This window comes from Pseudophryne corroboree, chromosome 6 (assembly GCF_028390025.1).
Source record: "Pseudophryne corroboree isolate aPseCor3 chromosome 6, aPseCor3.hap2, whole genome shotgun sequence".
Classification (NCBI taxonomy): Eukaryota; Metazoa; Chordata; class Amphibia; order Anura; family Myobatrachidae; genus Pseudophryne; species Pseudophryne corroboree.
This window is the reverse complement of record NC_086449.1, coordinates 633,116,395-633,137,356: the sequence shown is the minus strand read 5'-3', so window position 1 is coordinate 633,137,356 and position 20,962 is coordinate 633,116,395. Positions and strand designations below refer to the sequence as shown.

Below are 20,962 nucleotides of genomic sequence, written 5' to 3'. Positions count from 1 at the left end.
AATTTCTAACATGCCATTGCTTTGGTCAGATGAAGAGCGAGAGCTTGCAGGGAATAAAATAACTCTTTTCCCAAGTACTACTGACTGAAAATTTGACAAGATTGCAACTGGACTAATAAGAAGATACAGTATTTAGATAGCATACTAGATTTCCCCACATTGCCTTGGCGGCATACATACAAATTGTCGATAGTCATTATGTCGGCAGTATTACTGTATATCGACGGGGCAGTGCTGACAGTGTTGTAATGTTATGGCATTCTCACTAGCAGCATTCTGTTTTTGTCCTAGCTCTCAAAACTATCTGAATGCATGACCCCAGATAAAAATAAGTTCTATACGTGTATTCTTTATATTAACTTTTTATTGTATACTGTTCAGATACTCTCTCCCCGAGCAAGTGTACAGTATGTGTAGCCTGGTATTGCAGAGTAACTAGTCCAGGTGCTTCTACAATACTGAAAATTGCAGTGCAGCCAATGCTCCTGATACTCCTGTATTAGCTTTCACACTTCTAAGTACAACCTCACTTACTGGACTTGTCTATGTATAATTATAAAAGCTCCCCTGTTTTTATATGTACATGTTTTTATGGACTGTATGTATATGTTTTATGGTCTGTCATGAAGGAAATTGTATTTCTTTGCCTTTTTATCTCCAATTTATATTGAAATGAAATAGCAATTTCCTATCTGTTTCATTGAGAAAAATAGAGTGAATCACTTTTTTCACTTAGCAATATGTAAAAAAAAAAATGAAGACTTAAACGGGGCGATAAAGTGACAGATTGTTATTCTGAGACAGGTGTGTACTGTACTCTACCATGCTGCACAGTGTGGGCCTGATTCAGAGATCCGCACAGAACATACACAAGGCCGATAGTAACACAGACTTGTGCGATTTGCTAGTGTGCGTGCGTAAAACCCTCTGGAAACCCCTACAGCGCTTGTGTTACCGTGAGTGTACGCACAAAGGAGCTATTGCATAGGGGAGAGCTGGTATCAGAACTCAAGGCTTCTGTCCATGTACTGTGTACAGATACCTGAAAACACATCTAGAATATCCGTACTCAAAAATAGCAGCTAATCGGGACACTGACAGACAATACTGGATTTCCCGGCTCTTATACTGCATTTTTGTTCATATATTCACTAGAAAGTGTTATGTGCACACAGACGACATGAGGGAGGGCTGTAATCAGCATGGTGTCAGTTGGATTGTGTTTGTTGTCAGTCCAAAGAAAATCTTCCAGAGGAATAGGTTCTGTTCGATATTTTAATACAAACATATGTTGGGAACAGCAGGCGACTGCATTGTTCTTACGGCATTCCCAACGGTGTATTCGTGATCAGTTGCAGTATTGCTATTGTTAGCCTTGTGGCCACATGCTTTTATATGTTCTGTGTTCATGCAAAGACTTGTTACATACTGTACATAAAACATCAACAATAAGGCAGCGCTTTCTGAGATGGATTGTCTAATATACAATGCAATTTATTAAACTAAAAACAATAAAATGTTTAAAATTGGCTCATGATTTGACACTGCTGTATATGGTTTCCGGTCACCAAATAAATATAACACTGGCTGCTTGTTCCAATATTTCCATAGGCCCTTTACACTTGAAACACAAATTTATCCTGGGCTGTAGCATAGTCCCTGGACTGGAAAAGATGTAATTCCCACGCTGGAGGATAAGCAGTTCCAATATGTGTTTAAATAGGAAAGTCCTCACCAGTATTGCGATTGTTGAGTATATCCAGTCCTTGTTTCATGGATAGGTTCCAGTGCTGGTAATTTTGTAGGGTCCTTAGTGGTCCAAGCGGCGGTGAATAAATTTGGATGCGTGACAAGAAGGCTCACACCTGACGCGTTTCACAGCTGCTGCTTTAACAAAGGCCTTTGAGATTGGGAGATCCATGCTGTTTATAGCATCACTCGCTAGTTTTCTAGTGCCCACCCTGTCTGCTGTTACACCATTTTGTTTCTAGCCTGTGTACCCTGACTCTATCTGAATGCTGCCTAGAACAACTCCTAACTGTGAGCTTGACTCTGTTGTATGCCACCTCTACTGACCTGTGGTTGTGTACCCCCTAACTCTGCCTGGTATCCGGTTGATAGATAGACAGTGTCTAGTTAGACAGTCAATAGACAGACACCATATGTTAGACAGACATTAGGTCGACAGGGTCAAAAGGTCGACATGAAAAAGGTAGATAGTACAAAAGGTCGACATGGTCAAAAGGTCGACATGAAATGGTCTACATAAAAAAGATAGACAATAGACAAATGTTTTTTTTAAATGTAACCTGTTTTTGGACTATTTCATACTTTCTCTATCCATGACGGCATAGAGTTGGTTATAAACCTTGTGGTGAGCGCAGTGAGCCACCGAGCCCGAAGCGTGGCGAGCGTATGCCTTTCTACAATTGGGGGTCCCAGAGGACAAAACTATCCACACAAACCACAAAAATGCAAAAAACATGGTCTACCTTTTTCATGTCGACCTTTTGACCCTGTCGACCTTTTTCATGTCGACCTTTTGACCCTGTCGACCTAATGTCTATCTAACATATGGTGTCTATCTATTGACTGTCTAACTAGACACTATCTATCTTTTATACCGGAACCACTCTGCCTTAGGGAGGGGTATTTATCAAAGCGTTGAGAGAATTCAAATTGTGAGGAATACAGAGCAAACCAATCTGTTTCAAACACAGCCTGTAACATGTAAGGCAGAAGCTTTGGCTGGTGCTTTGCCTCTCACAATTTTATCTAGGAGCCTTGATAAATTTTGATAAATGACCCCCCCCCTCCAGTCTTACTGCTTGGCTCATCTTTGTGACTCTGTCATCTGAGTCATTGTAGCGCTCTACTGTTGGACTGTGCCACTCTATGGCCCTCATTCCGAGTTGTTCGCTCGTTCTTTTTCATCGCATCGCAGTGAAAATCCGCTTAGTACGCATGCGCAAAGTTCGCACTGCGACTGCGCCAAGTAACTTTACTATGAAGAAAGTATTTTTACTCACGGCTTTTTCTTCGCTCCGGCGATCGTAATGTGATTGACTGGAAATGGGTGTTACTGGGCGGAAACACGGCGTTTCAGGGGCGTGTGGCTGAAAACGCTACCGTTTCCGGAAAAAACGCAGGAGTGGCCGGAGAAACGGTGGGAGTGCCTGGGCGAACGCTGGGTGTGTTTGTGACGTCAACCAGGAACGACAAGCACTGAACTGATCGCACAGGCAGAGTAAGTCTGGAGCTACTCTGAAACTGCTAAGTAGTTAGTAATCGCAATATTGCGAATACATCGGTCGCAATTTTAAGAAGCTAAGATTCACTCCCAGTAGGCGGCGGCTTAGCGTGTGTAACTCTGCTAAATTCGCCTTGCGACCGATCAACTCGGAATGAGGGCCTATATCTGTTGTACTACAACCCACAGTCTAGGGATGGCCATCAAAGAGTTCACCATTGAAAGGGTAGTGGACAAGTGGAATAGCCTCTCATCAGAGGTGGTAGAGGCTAAGACTGTAGAGCAATTTAAACATGCTTGGGATAGGCATATGAATATCCTTACAAAGAATTAAGGTTCAAAAAGGGTTGAGATTACCTAAAGGATTTTTTTTTAAAAAGGGGCAGACTAGGTGGTTCAAGTGGTTCTTATCTGCCGTCAAATTCTATGTTTCTATGGTGCCATTGACTTTTAACATCGTTGGCAGTAAACCATCGTCAGAAAACTATTGATGGTATGAATCATCTGTGAATATCTGTACTGTGAGGTAAGTGACCGCATCAGGCCAATCTATGCTGGAGGCGGGCTAAGAGAGCCATTGCTTCCAGCACCTCCAGCAAACTTGGATGACAATTTATCGAGTGCTTACGTTTTGCAATCTTGTCTTCCTATCACTGTCCCAAGTTTTCCTCACTTGGGGCTACTTTTACTAAATCACAGCTTTTTCATGCCCAACGATTTTTGTTGGTTTTGTCTGCTGAATTTAAAATTGCAGTCAATATAATTGGCATTTTAAATCCGGCAACACAACCTTCTGTTTAGTAAATATCGGGGGGATCAATGCTTGGTGAGAGATAAAGTACCAACTAATCAGCTCCTACTGTAGCCATGTTACAGGCTGCATTTGAAAATGACAGAAGCTGTATCTCTCTCCAAACTTTGATAAATATCCCCTACAGTCCTTGATGACTTTATTCCCATGTGAAATGTTCTTACACCCTTTCTAGTCACTATCTTCAAACTATTACAACTTAATAAAAAAGTACATCTTCAGTTTTAACGCCTGACACTTCTAACAGTATTAACATCTCATAAACAGATCGCCAAGCCTGTAACATCAAATACTGATCTATTACTAAACATATTTTAATATAAGATCTGATCATTCAACATTTTAATAACCTCCTAAGTCATAACATTTTGGACAAGCCAGCAATAATGATTAGGCTTACCATACCATCTTTTTAAACCGGCACGCTGATGTATTACACAGGATATGTGGCTGATTAAACCAGGTGAAATACTCACTTGAAGTCAGCAGCCACTGTACCTTTGTAAATCATATGTGTCCCCAGCGCCAGCTCTACCATTAGGCAGGTGCCTAAGGGTGCCGGCCACTGGGGGCTCCACTGAGTCCACGTAAGAAAGAAAAAAAAGAAATCTATCTTTAACTCCCGGCTGTGACTACTGATGACCAGGGCCTACGTTACCAAGGTGGCAAGCCTCCGCAACACTCCTATCCCCGGCACTGCACTCTCACCTGCCAGTGCACCAGAGTCACTTCCCCCTCCTCCTGTCCTCTTTTCCTCTGGATGCCAGCATGCCAATCACATAAGAAGCTCCTCCCCCCTAGACGATAGAAGGAGCTGCTGGCATGCTGCTGTATGGAGCCTGATAAGGTATATCTGTTATAACTTTTAGTGAGGAGAAATGATGTGTGTGTGTGTGTGTGTGTGTGTGTGTGTGTGTGTGTGTGTGTGTGTGTGTAGGGGGGCTTGTGTATGTTAATGAGTACTAACAAGGTTAGAGTGTGTTTGTGTATGGGGTGTTAATAAGTGCTCACAGGGTTATTGTGTGTGGGGCAGTTTACAGGCAGGGACTCGGGGAGAGTGTGTGTGTATGGGTTAGTGAGTGCTGGCAGTGGGTGTGTGTATGGGTTAAAGAGGTGTGGGGCAGTGTGTGTATACGTGATATTAGTTGGGGCATTTCTATGCAGTACATTATGAATTGGGGACACTGCTGTGTGGCATATAATGGATTGGAGGGAGCATGGGCAGTGGGTCAAATGTTGCCTAGGGCACAAAGAAACCTTGCACTGGTTTTAACGGATAGGATGGTAAGCCTACTAATGATATTTCTTTTTCATCCACTAGGGGTCACTGGAGTACTCTTGGGATATGGACGGCTTCCGTAGGAACAAGGCACTGAATAGTTAAATTTAGAACTCTCCTTCCCTCCATATCCCAGAGTACCTCAGTGTTTTTTCTGTGCTCATAGTAGCAACAAGGCTGTGTGGAGCTTATCCACACTACTTTTTGAATATTTTTAATTTTGATTTTTTCTTTTTACAACATTTTCCACATCCCTTCCCCCCTTCCAATAGGCGTGGTCCGGGATAGTGGAAGCTGCTACAAGCAGCTGTGGCGTGTCAGGCCTCTCTAAAAAGAGCTCCCTCACAACCACGTGCAGACAACTTGCAGGAAAGGCTGGACGGAGCTTACAGAAGAAGCCCCGTCATAGCTCCTCTCCACAGGAGTCCAGGTATGTTGGGGATGGGGCGGTCAGCTCACGCTGCCGCCCCGCTGTGTGGGGACTCTGTGTTTGTGTGTGCCGAGCCGCCCGCCGCAGCTTCCTGGACACCGCCGCTGTGAGCGCCAACCGCCGCTATGTGCTCCCTCCCGCCGCTCACAGAGCTGCGCCGGCCGCATTCTCCATACATAGCACGGCTCTGTGCAGCGCGCTCCCCGGCTCCCTCTACCTCAGAACCCCGCATGTAAGCCCCGGCTCCGTGTAATAGACAGCGGTACACGTAGCACGGGGGGGGGGGGGAGCACAGACACAAAGGGGGAGAAGTGTGCCCATAGCAGCAGCAGAACGCTGCATGGGTTATTAGATAACAGGATTATTGCTGGTTATATCGGTTTGGGAAGGTTATAATCTGCACTTTGTCTATACTGTAAGCATGGGGGCATTTTAACCATGTTTCCTGTTTTCTTCCTGTTGTGATTCCAGAACGGTCCTGTACATCTCTACTCCACCGTAAGGCGCAGGGGTGTTAGTGGGAATTTGGAATCAGATTTCATATAGACTGGCGTGCACTGCACTTGGCCAGATATATATCTATAGAAACACCTTAGTACTTTTTTACTGAGTCGTGCAAGTTGTCTGTCTTTGTATTTTGTGTTGTCTGTCTGCATAATGAGTAAGGCACCAGCAAAAACAAAAAAGCAGTTTCACTGCCATGCTGTAAGAGTGTGTTACCGGATGGATCTACCACATGTACTGTATGTTTTGTGGATTCAGCCACGAATACAAGTTCGGCTCCGGTTTCAAAGCCGGTTTCATCCCCGGACCCTCCATGGGCTATGCTAGCAGATGTCCTGGCTGGATTGCAATCAGAATTGGCCGCCACTCGACAAGAGCGGGAAGCTGCAAGATCTGAGTCTAGCTTGAGACCACTAGAACTAACGGAGGGGTCTCAGCCTTACCAAAAGTCCAAGTCCACTTTGGGTAGAAGGGATAAATTTAATTTGTCTTATGATTTACCAGTCTCTGCAATGTTGCATTCTGACGATTCTATGCCAGACCTCTTTGCGCAAGATGACGGTGAGGAGGGCGAAGTAGACCAGCAGTCAGATAGTGACGATTTTGACAGCCCGGGCATTGATAATCTCATCAGAGCGGTGCGTCAGTGTCTGAGGTTTACAGAAACTGAGGAGCCTCTGACAAATGATGAAGTCGTCTTTACCAAACGACAGAGAACTCCAATGTGTTTTCCTGTTTCGGAATCTCTTAATAAGATGTTACTAGAAACACGAAAGAATCCGGATAAACGGTTTTCTATACCTTGCAGATTTAAGTCTAGTTACCCGTTTCCAGAGTCTATGACTGCTACATGGGAGATTCCGCCATTGGTGGATTCGTCTGTGTCTAAACTTACAAAGAAATTAACCATACCAGTACCAACTGCTACTACGCTTAAAGACCCTTCAGATCATAAAATAGAAGCTATGCTAAAGTCCATGTATATAGCAGCAGGAGTGTTGCTTAGACCTGGGTTGGTTGGCATTTGGGTAACTAAGGCGCTAATGGTATGTATAACAGAACTCAAGTCTGCCCTACGTGACGATCACCTTATACTTCTCGCTGATCAAATCTGGGAAGCTGCTGATTATCTATGTACAGCTTCTACTGACGTCTGTCAGCTCACTTCTCGCCTTTCATCGTCGCTAGTTACAGCACGACGAGCACTCTGGTTGCGTTCTTGGCAAGCGGAGGTCAAAAGAGGTATAGAGGCGTTACCTTACGGTGGCGAGAAGTTGTTTGGTCCTGAATTGGACAAATGGATTTCTGAGGCCACGGGAGGAAAGTCTGTTTTCTTACCATTGCCTCCAACAGTACCTAGACGGAGATACTCTGGACCTGCGTTCAAAGCCTTTAGACCTCAGTCCTTTCGCGGGCGTGGCAGAGGAACAGCCACGCCTGGTAGACGAGGACGTTGTTTCCAACAAACCAACACCAGTCGTCAGGACGCTAAGGTCACCGACAAGCCAGTGGCATGACGGGCTCCCGGCCCATCTCGGATCTCCAATTGTGGGAGCATGCCTTCAGACGTTCCAGTTGGCGTGGCTCCAGGCGTCCACAGATGGGTGGATCCGCGATTTAGTGTTAAAAGGTTACAAAATAGAGTTCCGACTGTCTCCCGCCACTGCGGTTTTTCAAGACAGGACTGCCTGTGTCGGACGACAAGAGGGCGGTTCTGCAAATTGCCATTCAGTCTCTGCATGCAGCAGTTTTGATTCCGGTCCCTGTACACCAACAAGGTCAGGGTTATTATTCCAGTCTGTTTGTGGAACCAAAGCCGGATGGCTCGATCAGGCCAATATTGAACTTAAAGGGTCTCAATCTGTACGTCACTTACTACAGATTCAAGATGGAATCTCTGCGGTCAGTAATTGCAAGTTTAGAGCCACAGGAATTCATGATTGCACTGGATCTCAAGGATGCGTACTTACACATTCCGATTTGGCCACCTCATCAGAGGTTCTTGCGGTTTGCAATACGGCAGAACCATTACCAGTTTCAGGCTCTACCGTTTGGCCTCTCGTCAGCGCCTCGGGTATTCACCAAGGTGATGTCTGTGATGATAGCTCATCTCAGATCCCTGGGAGTGATAATAGTTCCGTACTTGGACGATTTGCTCATCAAAGCTCCGTCTCAACAGATGCTCCTCCAACATGCGTTGCTAACGTAAAATGTACTGGTTCAGCACGGTTGGATGGTCAACTTCAAGAAATCACATCTGATTCCATCTCAACGACTTCAATTCCTAGGTATGATTCTCGATACGGTAAATCAAAAAATGTACCTACCAGAACAGAAAGTACAGGTCATTCGTCATCTGGTACAATTAGTGCTCAAGCCACGCACAGTCTCGGTACATTTGTGCATTCGCCTCTTAGGCACAATGGTGGCGGCTTTCGAAGCGCTTCAGTTCGGGAGATTTCACTCACGTCCTTTTCAACTGGATGTGCTCGCACAGTGGTCGGGCTCGCATCTGCAGATTCACCACAGGGTGAGGTTGTCGCCACGGGCCAGAGTGTCTCTACTCTGGTGGCTCAAAGTACACAATCTAACCGCAGAGAATCGGTTCGGCGCCTGGAATTGGATAATTCTAACGACGGACGCGAGTCTCAGAGGTTGGGGAGCTATAGTTCAAAATTGTCAGCTCCAGGGTCTCTGGGCGGATCACGAAAGATTGCTGTCTATAAATGTCCTGGAACTCCGGGCAATTTACAATTCGCTACGACAAGCAGTGCACATGCTTCGGTCTCAGACTGTTCAGGTGCAGTCAGACAATGCGACGGCGGTCGCATACATCAACAAACAAGGAGGAACGAGAAGCCGCATGGCAATGCGGGAAGTAGCTCGAATCCTCAATTGGGCCGAGCATCACTAAGTGATATTGTCGGCAGTGTTCATTCCGGGAGTGGACAACTGGGAGGCGGATTATCTCAGCCGTCGGGATTTTCATCCAGGAGAATGGGCATTAAATCCAGAAGTGTTTCACATGTTGGTCCAGAGGTGGGGTTACCCTCAAGTGGACCTGATGGCATCTCGCCACAATCACCAAACGCCCCAGTATGTGTCCAGAACGCGAGATCCAAAGGCAGTGGCGGTGGATGCTCTCACCATCGCGTGGCCGTACAGCCTCGTGTATCTGTTTCCACCGTTTCCGCTGCTCCCTCTGTTGCTAAAACGGATCAAAAGAGAGTCCGTCACAGTAATACTAGTGGCGCCTCATTGGCCTCGGAGAGCTTGGTTCTCGCATCTCCGCAGACTACTCGCAGACGATCCTTGGCCGCTCCCACTACGTACGGACCTGTTACAACAGGGTCCGTTCCTTTACCCCGATTTAGCGCGGCTGCGTTTGACGGGGTGGCTGTTGAGACCGCCCTCTTAAGAAGAGAGGGCATTCCAGAATCGGTTATACCAACCATGTTACGAGCTAGCAAGCCGGTTACGGCAGCTCATTATTACAGAATTTGGCGTGTCTATATAGCTTGGTGTGAAGATCGGAAGTTTCCGACATCATCTTTCAAGTTATCCCGTCTTTTGTTATTTCTACAGACGGGGTTAGATGGAGGACTGCGTTTACCTACACTAAAGGTGCAGGTATCTGCGTTGTCAATTTACTTTCAAAGACGATTGGCTCTATTGCCGTCAGTACACACTTTTCTGCAAGGTGTCCTCAGAGTACAGCCTCCATTCATTCCACCTACAGCGCCATGGGACTTGAATCTGGTTTTAGATTTCTTACAGTCTTCATATTTTGAACCCTTACAACAAGTGGATATTAAGTTTCTCATTTGGAAAACAATTTTTCTACTAGCCTTAGCTTCGGCAAGGCGTGTTTCAGATTTGGGTGCCTTGTCATGCAAGCCACCGTATTTGATGTTTCATGATGACAGAGCGGTACTTCGGACGAATGCCACTTTCTTACCAAAGGTAGTGTCATCATTTCACATCAATCAACCAATAGTAGTTCCTGTGTTGACAGGAAATTCTGGAACCTTGGATGTGGTACGCGCATTACGCGTTTATGTATCCCGAACGTTTACAGTTCGGAAGATAGATACGTTGTTTGTTCTCTATGATGCTGCCAAGATGGTTTGGCCAGCTTCTAAGCAGACTTTATCCAGATGGATTAAACTGACCATTCGTCAGGCTTACCTTCATGCTAGGTTACAGCCGCCTACATCAGTAACAGCTCATTCCACACGTTCTGTAGGAACTTTGTGGGCAGCTGGTCGTGGGGCTTCTACGACGCAGCTTTGCGTGCGGCTACATGGTCATCGGTGCACACGTTTGTGCGCTTTTATAAGTTTGATACGTTTGCGGCATCGGCATCTAGCTTTGGCCGCCTAGTGTTACAGGTGCCAAACAGCTCTCCCGCCCACGGGGGAAGCTTTGGTACGTCCCAAGAGTACTCCAGTGACCCCTAGTGGATGAAAAATAAAATAGGATTTTGGTACTTACCAGGTAAATCCTTTTCTTTGAATCCATAGGGGGCACTGGACGCCCACCCAGAGCAGTTTTACCTGGTTTGTAGTAAGTTCAGAGGATCTTATGGTAACACATTCTCACCGACTGGTTCAAAGTTTCAAGTTCTAGCGGTTATAGTGCCAACTGTTTAGTTGTCAGTCACGTTATGTGTCAACTTTATTGTTGTCCGTTATGTTATATGTAATTCTCCATTGTCAACCTCTCTATAGCTCCTGTTCGGCTCAGTAAAAAACACTGAGGTACTCTGGGATATGGAGGGGAGGAGAGTTCTAAATTTAACTATTCAGTGCCTTGTTCCTACGGAAGCCGTCCATATCCCAAAAGTACTCCAGTGCCCCCTATGGATTCAAAGAAAAGGATTTACCTGGTAAGTACCAAAATCCTATTATTCCACTTGTGGGGGACTACACGTACAATAAAAGACAAGGGGTAAGACATACACCACTAACCATGTGGTGGTATCGGGGTTTTATAGCTTGGTTTTTCTTGAGAAAATACAAATCTTTTCATATCTGGGGATGTAGGAAGCAGTGTAAGTCCTGTGTCAAAAGAGCTCAGTGCCAGGACTATCTTCCTGTATCCAGAGATGCTGCCCAGGGCCGAAACTAGGATTTCCGGGGCAATACAGTAATTTGTCACACACACACACACCCACCCCCACCACAAAATAAATAAATATATATATATATATATATATATATTGTTTATAAATACATTTTAAAAAAACTGATAAATAGAAGTTTAAAAAAACACACAAACAGACTAAAATAATCAGATTAACAAAAATTTTGAAAAGCAGGGGATAATGTTGGACAATATTCCCATATATGCCCCAAATGCCCTAAGCATCACCTCCCCCCCCAGCAGCATGTTCCACTACATGCTCCTACGTGTGTCCCCATACATTGCACTATATCAATGCACTATATCATAAAACTTCATCACTGCTCTACATTCCCCTATACACTGCACTACATACCCTATATGCTCCACTACATCACTACACTATATCCCCTTATATGCTACACCACATCAGTGCACTACATTACTACACTACATACCCCATATGGAACACTACATCACTACACTACAACCCCGTATAACAGTGATGGGGAACCTTGGCACTCCAGCTGTTGTTAAACTACACATACCAGCATGCCCTGCTACAGTTTTACTCCTTGGCTAGGCTAAAACTGTTGCGAGGCATGCTGGGATGTGTAGTTCAGCAACAGCTGGCGTACCAAGGTTCCCCATCACTGCCCTATAAGCTACACCAAATCCCCCCTATCGGGGAGGCAAAGCGGAGGTTGATACTGCTAACTGGGAACACAGTGCCGATAATAAAGTCTGTCTTTAAACTCACCACAAAGCTGCTGTAGTGATACTCTGTGACAGTTGGAGGTTGTCCAGCCTCTTAGGGGTACATTTACTAAGCAGTGATAAGAGCGGAGAAGTGAGCCAGTGGAGAGGTTGCCCACGGCAACCAATCAGCACTGAAGTAACAGCTATAATTTGCATACTATAAAATGATACAGAGCTGCTGATTGGTTGATGGGGAAATTTCTCCACTGGCTCACTTCTCCACTCTTATCACTGCTTAGTAAATGTACCCCTAAGTTTCCACTGTCAAGTGGATAGCTAGCAAAGTGAGCCTTTGATGTCTGTAACATCGATGACTACACCTGTTAACATGCATAAGCCTGGGGCAGTGAGTCCCCTCAATGTGGTGTAGCCAGCAGCTTGTGATCGGTTGGTGCTGGGCAGGCAGCTGGGATCATAGCCTGCTGAAAAACACAGCACCAACAGCTCGCTTCTATAGCTTGCGCAGTGCACCATACTCTAGTCGCTGCACTGCATGGCAAAGAAGAGAGTTTAAGACAGTAGCCTGAATAGGAGAGATCCCATGTACTGGAGCTCACCCGCACAGCATTGGAGCCAGCTGCGGGCAGATAAGTTGGTCAGAGACACTGCCCCCGGAGCCATCTGCTTTCTCACTGGAGCAGCACAGCACTGCTGGTAAAAAAAAAAAAAAAAAACCCTGCTCCTCTGTAACTCCTCGCCGGCCCCCCAAATCCTGCACCTGGGTCGCATACCCCCTTAGCTGCAGTGCACCATGGGGTACTGTGTGGCTTTAATTAGCTCTGATTGTACATTTTCTCTCCTTGATTGTGGTTATTAATGTCTAGATCAGTGATGGTCAACACATGTCTTTGGGCTGCATGCGTAGGCTTGCCATAGTATCCCTTTATTCTGGGACATCTATGATTTATATAGGTTCTGTGGGTGATTAAAACAGATGAAAAGCAAGCTTGAATTTACTGTATCTAGCCACAGAACCTGTTTAAATCATAGGTGTCCTGGATTAAAGAGATATTATGGCAAGCTATGCATGCAGCTCTGCAAGCCTTCAGTTGCAGCCCCTAGCTACATACTGCCATTTGTTATAGTTACTGGTTACAGCTTGTAATGCTTGTTTAAAAGGCCTGCTGCTATATTGCTAAGAAGCGGTGTCCCTTTCATTGATTAAATGTATTAATTTAGCCTACTACTTTAGCCTACCCTTTTGAATGTTAAAGTACCTTCCTATATGGTCTCCCCCCAAATATATCAGATGGACTGGTCTAATATGATGGAAAAGCATTTACTATGTTACTAATGATTTTAGCATGGATAACCATGGATGCATTTGAATTATGGCTGTTAATTATCCTTTGCAACCATAACAATAAAGCAATACTATTCGACATAGCTAGAGGTCTTTTTAGGTTAATAAAATAAACCTAGGCAGTGACCTACATCTGCTGTGTTACACCAGCTGATCAGCAGAGAGTTAGTCGATTCAAATCAAATTTTAACTTCCGTTTATATGTGGATTTAAAAAAAAAATGTTTTAAAACCTTTTCTTAAACAAATCAGTGTTCTACAACAGCTCAATGGAATTATTTACCAAGTGTCTGGAATCCCTAGACGTATAAATGAGCCAAAACCAGACTAACCAGAGCCTGAAAAGTATTTCTGTGTATAAAAGACTTCAGACAAGCGTAGCTTTTTCTATCCATAGTCCAATTCCACTGTTAGCTAACATCACCAACATTTTGTGTATATGACACATTAGGGGGAATCCAATTAGCCACGGTAAATTATTGTGACTAACTGATCCCTGGGGGGTAATTCAATTATCCTCGATAGGCAGCATTTTCTAGTATTTTGTTTCACCAGCCGGAAGGCAGGTGAAACAAAATCCCTGATAAGAGTCTTTTACAGCCACAATCGCAAAAACACAGGGATCCTGGATAAGTTCCCGGATCCCTGTGTTTTTGCACGCAGACTGGTATTATTATGCTATTCTTCTAAGAACCCCCAGGGACTTAAGGTACCTCCGATTTTATTTATGCTTTGAAGTAACTCTGTATAATGTACCACAGTGCACATTTGTGCTGATTCTGACACTATACTTTTTTTTTTTTGTATTATTTTTTTCCTTTCTCTATTTACATATTACAACACACTCCTCCACGTACAGTTGTATTCCTTTTTTTTCTAAGTAACTTGTTTCTCTTTGTCTTGTACAGTTCATCCATCACAGGAACCAGGTTGGCTAGAAGGGACGCTTAATGGGAAGACTGGACTCATCCCTGAGAACTATGTGGAATTCCTATAGCTTTATGCTCTGCTAGTATTGCAAAGCTTTACATGGTATCCATGACAACTGCTGATGGTGTTGAAGACTCTCTCTCTCTCTTTGCATCTGTGAATTACAGGGTGAAGGACTTTTTCTAACCTATTGCAGTGAATGTGTGTGTTAATAGTAATGTACATGTTTCAAATGCTATTTGGTGGTGAAATATATACAGAGATGGAGACATTTTTATTTTTAGTAAGGGACCATTTTATGTCACTAATGTTTTATTGCTAGAATTCACTGTACCTTTTAACCACTAAAAGTCAACTATACCTGTACTCTGAACTGCATTGGAGGCTACTTGGGAAATATTATTAGCATTTTCTCATGTTTTTATTTTATATTATTTTGAATGCAGATTTTAATGCTGCCACACTTGAATGAAATGGTTTATTTTTGCCAAGTGATTTGAATAAGGTTACAAATATTGGTTCTGCATTTCCTAAATATAATCTACATATGGTTAATATTTCCAAAAAAATTACTATGTACTCTACGGCTGGCTTTTCCAATATGTTCCTTGTTTCCTTGTGTATAACATTTTACTAGAGCCTACAAATGGCAGGGTCCCAGCGGTGGACCTGCTGGTGACTGTAATGCCCAATCCAATGCTATGTGTTCCCTCTATTCCAAAGACACTCCCCCCCCCCCCCCCTCCCTTCTCTATAACTGAAAAACCTTAACGACTCCGTCTTTTGTTTATAGAAGTCTTGTCATTCCAGATTTCAATATTGACTGCCAGCTTCTGGTGATAATAAGAGCTCACGTTCAGGGTATGCAAAAGACTTTTGAGACCCTCTTTAAAAGACACTGAAACATAATAAAATGGCACTATGACATAATGTGGACGATGTTTCGACATCTAATTTAAGTTGCCCATACAGAGGGAATCCTGACACACTGCCTCGGAGCCAAGTGCTTACTGGCTAATTTGTCTTTCATGGATGGGCTATGTAGTTAAGTAGGATGAAAATTTGATAGGGTCTTTGTTGGCCCATTCTGGGGCAGCAAACACGGCAGTATTGGGCCTAATTAAGTAATTGTGTTTTTGGGTAACATAAGCCAGTGATGTATTATACCACTAACACATCTGAGCACATGTAATGAAAATCTAATACTTTACCATGATTTTTCAATGTAAGAATAGTTGTGTATTGCTAGGGGAAAATAGTACAAAAATATATAGCTTTTAATAAATTTTAGGCAGTAATGGAACTTTCTATTTTTTTAAACAGATTTTCTATATGAATAGACCAGTAAAAAGTCAATCAGATTACAGGTAAACTTCAATTAGCGGGATGTGTGTTCAGAGGCTGGTTCTGCTCACAGCCATTAAGGTGCAAATAGCATTTCGTAGTAGCGCGAGCTGCGTCTAGTTGAGTCAGCCTTTTCTCAGGAGTATGGCGGTAGACAGAGAAACATTTGGAAGCTGTTGAGAACTTACTTTCCTTTTTACAGGTATGGTTTTATTAATAATTATTGAACAAACCATTGAATGAAATTATAAAAGTAATCTCTTGATATGTCCCTTGCATATACCATTCAGGTCATACAGTAATTTATGAGACGGTTAAATGAAAGCAAATGTTGTCAATTGCTTATTGCCTAACACATCTGAAATATTTGTAAATGTGACGCTTTAAGGGTCCGCAGTTAGGACTCTGTTCGTGCATGGCCTGCAGGGGAGGCTGCTGCATCCTGTTTCCATTCTGTTTAATGTCTGTTGTTGTTTTTTTAACCTTTTTTAAGTTTCAAGTATTTGGCTTGATAAATTGCTGTATATTTTGTTTTCCAAATATAACGTTGTAAATAGAGAGTTACATCAAGTGCTGTGAGGTAAAGTTTTATATTTGATATTTTTTGTGCACTAATTCCGCTCACTGGGTAACATCCACTTTGAGTGTTTTATAGCGATGGTTATTGTAAAGTTCAGAGAAACGTGTAAGCCTGGCTCACTTGTTCATGGGTCGGTAACATAAACCAGTGGGGTTGACATAATAATTTGGAACACTGCACTGTAAATACATTTAACCTTGCAGTCATATAACTCTTTCATGCCATCTGATTTTATTACTTGTTTTGTTGTACCTTAAGTCCATTTCACTGGAATGCAGAGTAATACCAAAAATCTATCTACGATAATAAAATAGTTCTTATAAAATATGTCAAATTTGCAGTTACTACATTTATGTTGCATCCTCGTACCTAAGGCAGAAATTTCATAAGATCAACTTATTTTTATGAGATTGTGGCCTATCAATTCCCTGCTGAACAGAGTGTGAATAGGGTTCAGCACACAGCATCGTTGCTTTCATTTTGTGTGGTAAGTCACTGGTTCTACAGTACAGAGTGATTCATGCAAAATGGCATCCGTCACAGCTCATCGGTCCCCTGAAAACTCATGGGTTCTTATAGGCATTGGTGGTTCTTGCATATTCAAACTTCAATGTGTGGAGGTAACACATGCGCACAATGTTTTTGCACCATATTCTGTAAAATTAAATATAATTGAAGTTTGTAATGTATTTAATTACATTTTTAATTGTAGTTTTTGTTTGTTTTGTTGGGTTGCTCTTCTGTTTAGTATTTTGTTCACCATGGTTTATAGTCTGCCCGATGTAGTTACATATGTGTCTTCATACATCTAGCCTCACTACGCCATGCAACGCTAGATGCCGGGTCATGAGTGAGCCGCCAGCTCTCCAGCAACTCTGCCAATGTTGAGCCTCTTTTTTTTTTTTTTTTATGTTTGTTGAAAATGTGCTGGAGACTTGCTAATTCATTTGATATGACACTTGTATATTGTGTGTGACTGAAGGGTCCATGTACTAAAGCCTTGGAGATAGAGAGAGTGTGATGGAGGTAAAGTACTAGCCAATCAGCTCCTAACTGTCTCGTCACATCTGTGTTTGCAAAAATTACAGTTAGGAGCTGGTTGGTTAGTACTTTATCTCTGTCTACTTTATCTCTCTCCAAGGCTTAGTACATAGGCCCCTGAGTCTGTATATGGAACAGAACTTGTGTTGGGAAAAAAAAGCTGTGTCTGCTAAACTGTAGCACTACATATGCAGATTCAGAGACTCAGTCACACACAAGTATCATATATTATATTAATAAGTCCAGTGTCCTTGTGCGTACTAGCCACATTGAGTTGTGACTGAGATACATTTTTCGGCCAAAAAGATGCCTGACGGTAGAAGATTCTCCCGTAATCTTATGCATAATTGGAGCAAAGATGTAAGAGGACACATCTGTATTTCTGTTAATAACCGAGAAACAGTTTAATAGATGGTAACATACTAAAGATGGAGCATCTGAACAAATGGCCACATAAAAACAATGCAGGCTTGTTTTCTTCCATAAGAAATTTAATGTGCAATTTTCAATAATGTTGTTACAGAAAATGGAACACTAAAGCCCCATACACACTAGACGAGAAATAAAGATATCGCTCAGAAGGACCAATCTGAGCGAGATCTTTTACAATCTCATCTAGTGTATACACTCAATGTTATTAACGATGCGTGCTCCTGCGCATCGTTAATGACCGCCTCCCTCGTCCGAATATGTACAGACGAGGGAGGTCCTTGCTAACGACAGCAGCGTCGTTCCCCCCTGCTATTACGCCCCCCCCCGCCCGCCATTGCTCCCTTACCCGCTGGCATTGGCAAGTGTGTCTGCACTTGCCGATGCCGGCACATCGCCGCTGCCAATATCGGCGTCGGCGGGGACTCGTTTAGTGTGTATGGGCCTTAAGTTGCTGGGTGGTATTTATAACAAGACCACTTTACTTCATTATTGTACAGTAACAGTCCCATTGGTTTACATTGTATAAAGAAATTTAGTTTGCCTAGTTTAAAACAGAAAATAGAATTTAACTAGTTATCAGCCAGTCAAAATGACGGAACAACATAACAGTAATGTCAGTGCTGGCAGCTGTGCACCCCACTACATAGCAACAATTGAATTGCTCCATCAGGCTCCATATAGTGGCCGCCAGTGCACAAAACGCTTGAATTCCCCCCTGTAGAAGTAAGGAGCAGCGTTAGCCTTTTATTACATAGGGTGCCAGAATCCACAAAATTAGAGTTACTGTAGATACGGGAGCTATCCAACTACTGCTAGTCAACAGTTATGGTCAAAGTATGCTGGGAGTTGTCATTTTACAAAGATCTCATGTTCTCCTCTCTCTGGTAACCATTGGCTTAACCCCTCATTGTTCATGTACTACACACATACTTGGGCCGTGACGCTTTCATGCTATTCCGTAACATGTCATCTACTTTCTAGGGTCAGACTACAGTATGCCACATAAACACATTTACTAACCTCTCATCTGATTTTTATAGCTGTAGCTACTGTATTGATTTTAGTTCTCAATGAGCTAGATCATCTAGGCCAGAGGTTCTCAAACTCTGTCCTCGGGGGCCCACACAGTGCATGTTTTGCAGGTCTCCTCACAGAATCGCAAGTGAAATAATTAGCTCCACCTGTGGACCTTTTAAAATGTGTCAGTGAGTAATTAATACACCTGTGCACCTGCTGGGTTACCTGCAAAACATGCACTGTGTGGGGTCCTGAGGACCGAGTTTGAGAACCTCTGATCTAGGCACTCCTGCACTCCCATTATTTATTTACAAGTAGCTTACACCTGGTTTAAATCAACTTGAACTGTAAAACTGTATGCAGTTATATTTTTGCTGGTATAATTAGCTGTCTTTCAGGGTTGTTCCGAGTGGAGTATGAAACTTAAAGGCAGTTACTGAAATATCATCTTTTTCCTTTGTTAAATGGTAAATGGAACAAGTGTGTTTCTTATTATCATTTATTTTTATACATCCTATAAATTGTAAGATTTCATTTGTGATGTAAAAATAGAATTCTGGACTCTTTAACGCTGCAGGCTGCACTTCCAGGTTATCACTGACTTGCATTATTTCTCTTATCAGACACAAGTTATTGTAGTGACGTTTTCTCTCGTGATGTGTCAGCTAAACCAGACTGCAAATCATAAATCTGTGTCTTTCACTGGCCGGTTATGAGCAGATGATCACTGTAACAGCTAATCTAGAAGGAATGTCTGCTGTTTGTTTTTCTGTGGGCACTTCATAAATAGTGCTGCTACTAATTCTATGGGATCACAGTTTCTGCAGTTCACTTTAACAGTGCCAAAGTCTGCTTATTTGTAGTACACTCATGTGTATACAGTATGTGTCAGTGATCCCAGTCTCTGATGCGTCTCTTCAGTGTATTGATTAGTTACCAAGGGGTCTATTTACTAAGCCTTGGATGGAGATAAAGTGGACAGAGATCAAGGGGGTGATTCCGAGTTGATCGCAGGCTGCAACATTTTGGAGCCCGTGCGATCAACTAGACGCCGCGTATGGGGGAGTGTAGTTTTGCATAGCAAGGCTGTGATCGCTTGTTCAGCCCTGCTATGCAAAAATGTTTTGTGTAGAACAAGACCAGGGTAAGAGGTATTACCCTGTGCGATGAATACAGCGTTGCAGGTCCCGGAATTGACGTCAGACATCCGCCCTCCAAACACCCTGGACACACCTGCGTTCGCCGCACCACTACCAAAAAACGGTCAGTTGACACCCACAAACGCCCTCTGCCTGTCAATCTCCTTATGATCAGCTGTGCGAATGGATTCTTTATTAAATCCATCGCTCAGCAACGATCTGCTTTGTAGCCGTACGACGCGCCTGCACATTGCGGTGCATATGCATGCGCAGTAGTAACCTGTTCGCTGCGCTGCGAAAAATGGCAGCGAGCGATCAACTCGGAATGACCCCCAATCGGCCAATCGGCTCCTAATTGCCACGTTATAGACTGTGTTTTAAAAATGACAGGAGCTGATTGGCTGCCACTTTATCTCCCTCCACTTTATCTCCCTCCACTTTATCTCCCTCCACTTTATCTCCATCCAAGGCTTAATGAATAGACCCCTAAGTTTGTTAAAACTTTGCGGCAGGAAGTATTGAGATAGGAGTTACAATTTCATGCTCGAATGCCGAGCTCTCATAAGAACGATACGTATGAAGATTCTGGGTTTACAAATATTGTGTGACTTTTACATTGCCAAATAAAGGTATATACAATGTACACGTCTTATTCCATGAAGCATTCTTTGAGCAGTGGTTTTCTACCTTGTATGCCTGTTGTTGTTATGCCTCTTTAGTTTATGTACTGTTTCCCTGCTCTTCTGTTCTGTTTTAAATGTATGAAAACAATTACCAATACATTGCTTACTACTGATGTAACTGTACAGCTCTTGGTGACTTCTTTCACACGCACACACACAGTTATCTTGGCATATGTCTGAATATTATTGTGTAAGGTATTCCTTTTTCCCTTTGTCCACAATTTGGTGTGACCATAGTGACACAAACATTATACTATATATCTTGAGCATCTACCAATTAGGGGCATTAACCTAATGAAGTCTATAGATAATAAATGAGTGTATTTATGCATGGGTT

At 43.2% G+C, this 20,962-nt stretch overlaps 1 protein-coding gene across 3 annotated transcripts in view; it reads left to right on the top strand.

Moving 5' to 3' along the window:
* Positions 1-20,743, top strand: part of ARHGAP26 (Rho GTPase activating protein 26) — a 1,013,198-nt gene extending 992,455 nt beyond the window's left edge. For all 3 annotated transcript variants that reach the window (XM_063928129.1, XM_063928130.1, XM_063928128.1), the window contains one exon: positions 14,368-20,743. In XM_063928129.1, coding sequence (XP_063784199.1) covers positions 14,368-14,456 — 89 coding nt within the window. In that variant the 3' untranslated portion in view covers positions 14,457-20,743. The remainder of the gene's footprint in view (positions 1-14,367) is intronic.
* The last annotated feature ends 219 nt before the right edge of the window (positions 20,744-20,962 follow it).